This window comes from Pinus tabuliformis, chromosome 5_2 (genome assembly GCF_031772625.1).
Source record: "Pinus tabuliformis cultivar Carrire ecotype Pingquan chromosome 5_2, CPIR1, whole genome shotgun sequence".
NCBI classification, from domain to species: Eukaryota; Viridiplantae; Streptophyta; class Pinopsida; order Pinales; family Pinaceae; genus Pinus; species Pinus tabuliformis.
The window spans coordinates 437,878,618-437,881,342 of NC_142306.1; the positions used below are offsets into that span (position 1 = coordinate 437,878,618).

At 28.6% G+C, this 2,725-nt stretch overlaps 1 protein-coding gene across 1 annotated transcript; it reads left to right on the forward strand.

Moving 5' to 3' along the window:
• Window positions 1–1,696: 1,696 nt before the first annotated feature.
• Window positions 1,697–2,506, forward strand: LOC149159544 (uncharacterized). The gene has a single exon (XM_089434339.1). The coding sequence runs from the start codon at window positions 1,697–1,699 to the stop codon at window positions 2,504–2,506; it is 810 nt and encodes a 269-aa protein (XP_089290465.1).
• Window positions 2,507–2,725: the final 219 nt, after the last annotated feature.

The following is a 2,725-nucleotide window of genomic DNA, read 5'->3' on the forward strand; positions in this document are numbered from 1 at the left end:
TATAATTTTTTAATATTTAAATAAAATATATATATATATATATATATATATATATATATTTAAATTATTATTTTTTTTATTATTTATATTTTTAAATAAAAAACAAAAAAATGTTTAAAAAAATAGTTATAAAATTTTTTAATAAAAAAAGAATGGTTTAAAAAAGAATATTAATTTTATTAATTTTTTTTTTTAAATAAAAAAAGAAATGTAAATTTTTTTTTTTAATGTAGTTTTTATTTATTTATTTATTTTTTAAAATATAAAACGTAGATTTAATAATTTGTATTTTTAAAGAAAAAATAAAAACTGTTTTAAAAAAAATATATTTTTTTTTAAATAATAAAAAGGATGGTTTAAAAAAAAATTAAATTTTAATATATATATATATATATATAATAGGTATGTTTAATAAAAAATAATTACATTTTTTTTAATAAAAATTAAGTATTTTTTTTTTAATTTGAATTTATTTTTGTTTTTTTTAATATTAGTTTTACTAGTTTTTCAATTTTTTCGTTAATTTTCTTTTCTTTTTTTTTAACTAGTTTTTTTTAATTTTTTAATTTTTTTTTTCTAGTTTTGCTAATCTTTTTTTTAATTTCTCTATTTTTACTTAGTTGATATATATATATATATATATATATATATAGATATAGATATATATTAATTTTGTTTTCTTGTTTTCCAAATTTTTTTATGGTTTGTGAGATAATTTTTTTAACCTTTTTTTTTAATATTTATTTTATTAGTTTTTTAAATTTTTTTTGTTAAATTCTTTTCTTTTTTAAAACTAGTTTGTTTTTAAATTTTTTTTCCTAGTTTTTGCTAATGTTTTTTTTTTTTTTCTTTTTTTAATTTCTCAATTTTTATTGACTTATATATATATGTAATTTTGTTTTTTTTTTTTTTTTCCAAAGTGTTTTATGGTTTATAAGATAATTTTTTTAACACTTTTTATTTTTTATTTTTGTCTTTTTTTATATATAATTTTATATTTGTTTTTTAGAGACAATTATTTCATTTGGATTGAAAATTTAATTAACGATGTATAAATATGTAAAATATGGAAAATGCAAAATATTGACCTTCTTTTTTAAATATGCAAATCAATAAAAACCTCACTACCAAAAAAAATAAAAATAAAAACAAGAAAATATGAAGAAGAAAACCACTTCCAAAATTATTAAATTTACAAAATAATTATTTACATTACATACATTAGAAAAGTTAAAGTCAAAAAATAGGTCTTTTAAAAAAAGGGTCTGATGCAGAATAACCACTTTTTAAAATCAGCATGAAAATCACTACCATTCTAAAACACAATGTACATAAAAAAAATTAAAGTGTCAAAAACTATGCTCTAAAAAAAACATGTGTGTTTTGCATCACCCATTTTCAAAATCGGGTCACTTTTTTGCTATCTCTACAAAACATGTGTGTTCTGCATCACCCCTTTTCAAAATCGGGTCACTTTTTTGCTATCTCTACAAAACGGGTAACAGTATCAGTTCCCGTTTCAAAGTTTACATTGTTAGAGGTCCTAACAGATTGGTGGATAGGAACGACAAGAACCCTGACAGGAAGATTCAGGCTCATCGGGCAAAGCGAATGGGTGGCAGTCTCGGCTGTCTACGGGCCCCATACCCATGCTGATAGAGGCTTGTTCCTTAACCAACTGGAAAAGCTAAGAAGTATGCACCAGGAGCAGAGATGGATTCTGGCAGGTGACTTCAACTTGATAACCTCTAGAGAAGAGAAAAAAGGCGGAATAAGCAGAGAAGACCCGGAGATGGAACGATTCAGAGACGTTCAAGCAGAATTAAGGATGGTTGATATCCCAACTATAAACGGGAAATACACCTGGAACAATAGAAGAGGAGGGTCCAAACAAATTGCGTCAAGATTGGATAGATTTCTGGTCTCGGAGCACATAATCGGGTTGGATATATTCTATGAAGCCTCTATCCTCCCCTCAACAGGATCTGATCATTGGCCCATCAAGCTTGAAATAGCCTTGAACGATCTAAATAAAAAGAGGCCCTTCCGATTTGAGTCCTTTTGGCTTAGAGCTCCAGACTTCTTAGATAAACTAAGGAGCTGGTGGCAGGAAAGCAAGAGGGGAACGGAAGGCCGCAACAAAATGCACTCGTTCCAGCTCAGACTCAAAGAAATAAAAAGCAAAATCAAGAAATGGAATAGGGAAGAATTCGGTAATATCCAGCAGGAGCAAGGAAAACTTCAGTCCAGATTGGAAGGAATACAGCAACAAATAATCATGGATGGACGAAACGAGGAGCTGGCCACGGAGGAAGGCAGGGTAATCAATCAACTGGAGGAAAGACAAAAACAGGAAGAAATCCTGTGGAAACAGAAATCTCGTGTCCAATGGTTAAAAGAGGGGGAAAAGAATTCCAAATTCTTCCACAAAGCAATGCTGAACCACCGCCACCACAACAGAATCTTCTCCTTGAAAGACAGTCAGGGAAACAGAGTAACGCAGTAGAAAGAAATGGAACGCCTCCTGGTGGAACATTTCAAAGACATCCTCACAGAGCCAAATGCCAACAGAACCGCAGAAATAGACAAGATCTGCCAACATATCCCTAAGAAAGTCTCCAGAGAACAAAATCTGGCTCTGCTCAGGGTTATCACCAAGGAAGAGCTTGAGGAAGTGGTCAACAAAATGCCAAAAAATAAGGCCCCGGGTCCCGACGGCTTTACA

What these genes read in the sequence shown, in the direction of transcription:
- LOC149159544 (XM_089434339.1), top strand. Translation starts at nt 1,697, where the DNA reads ATGCACCAGGAGCAGAGATGGATTCTGGCAGGTGACTTCAACTTGATA.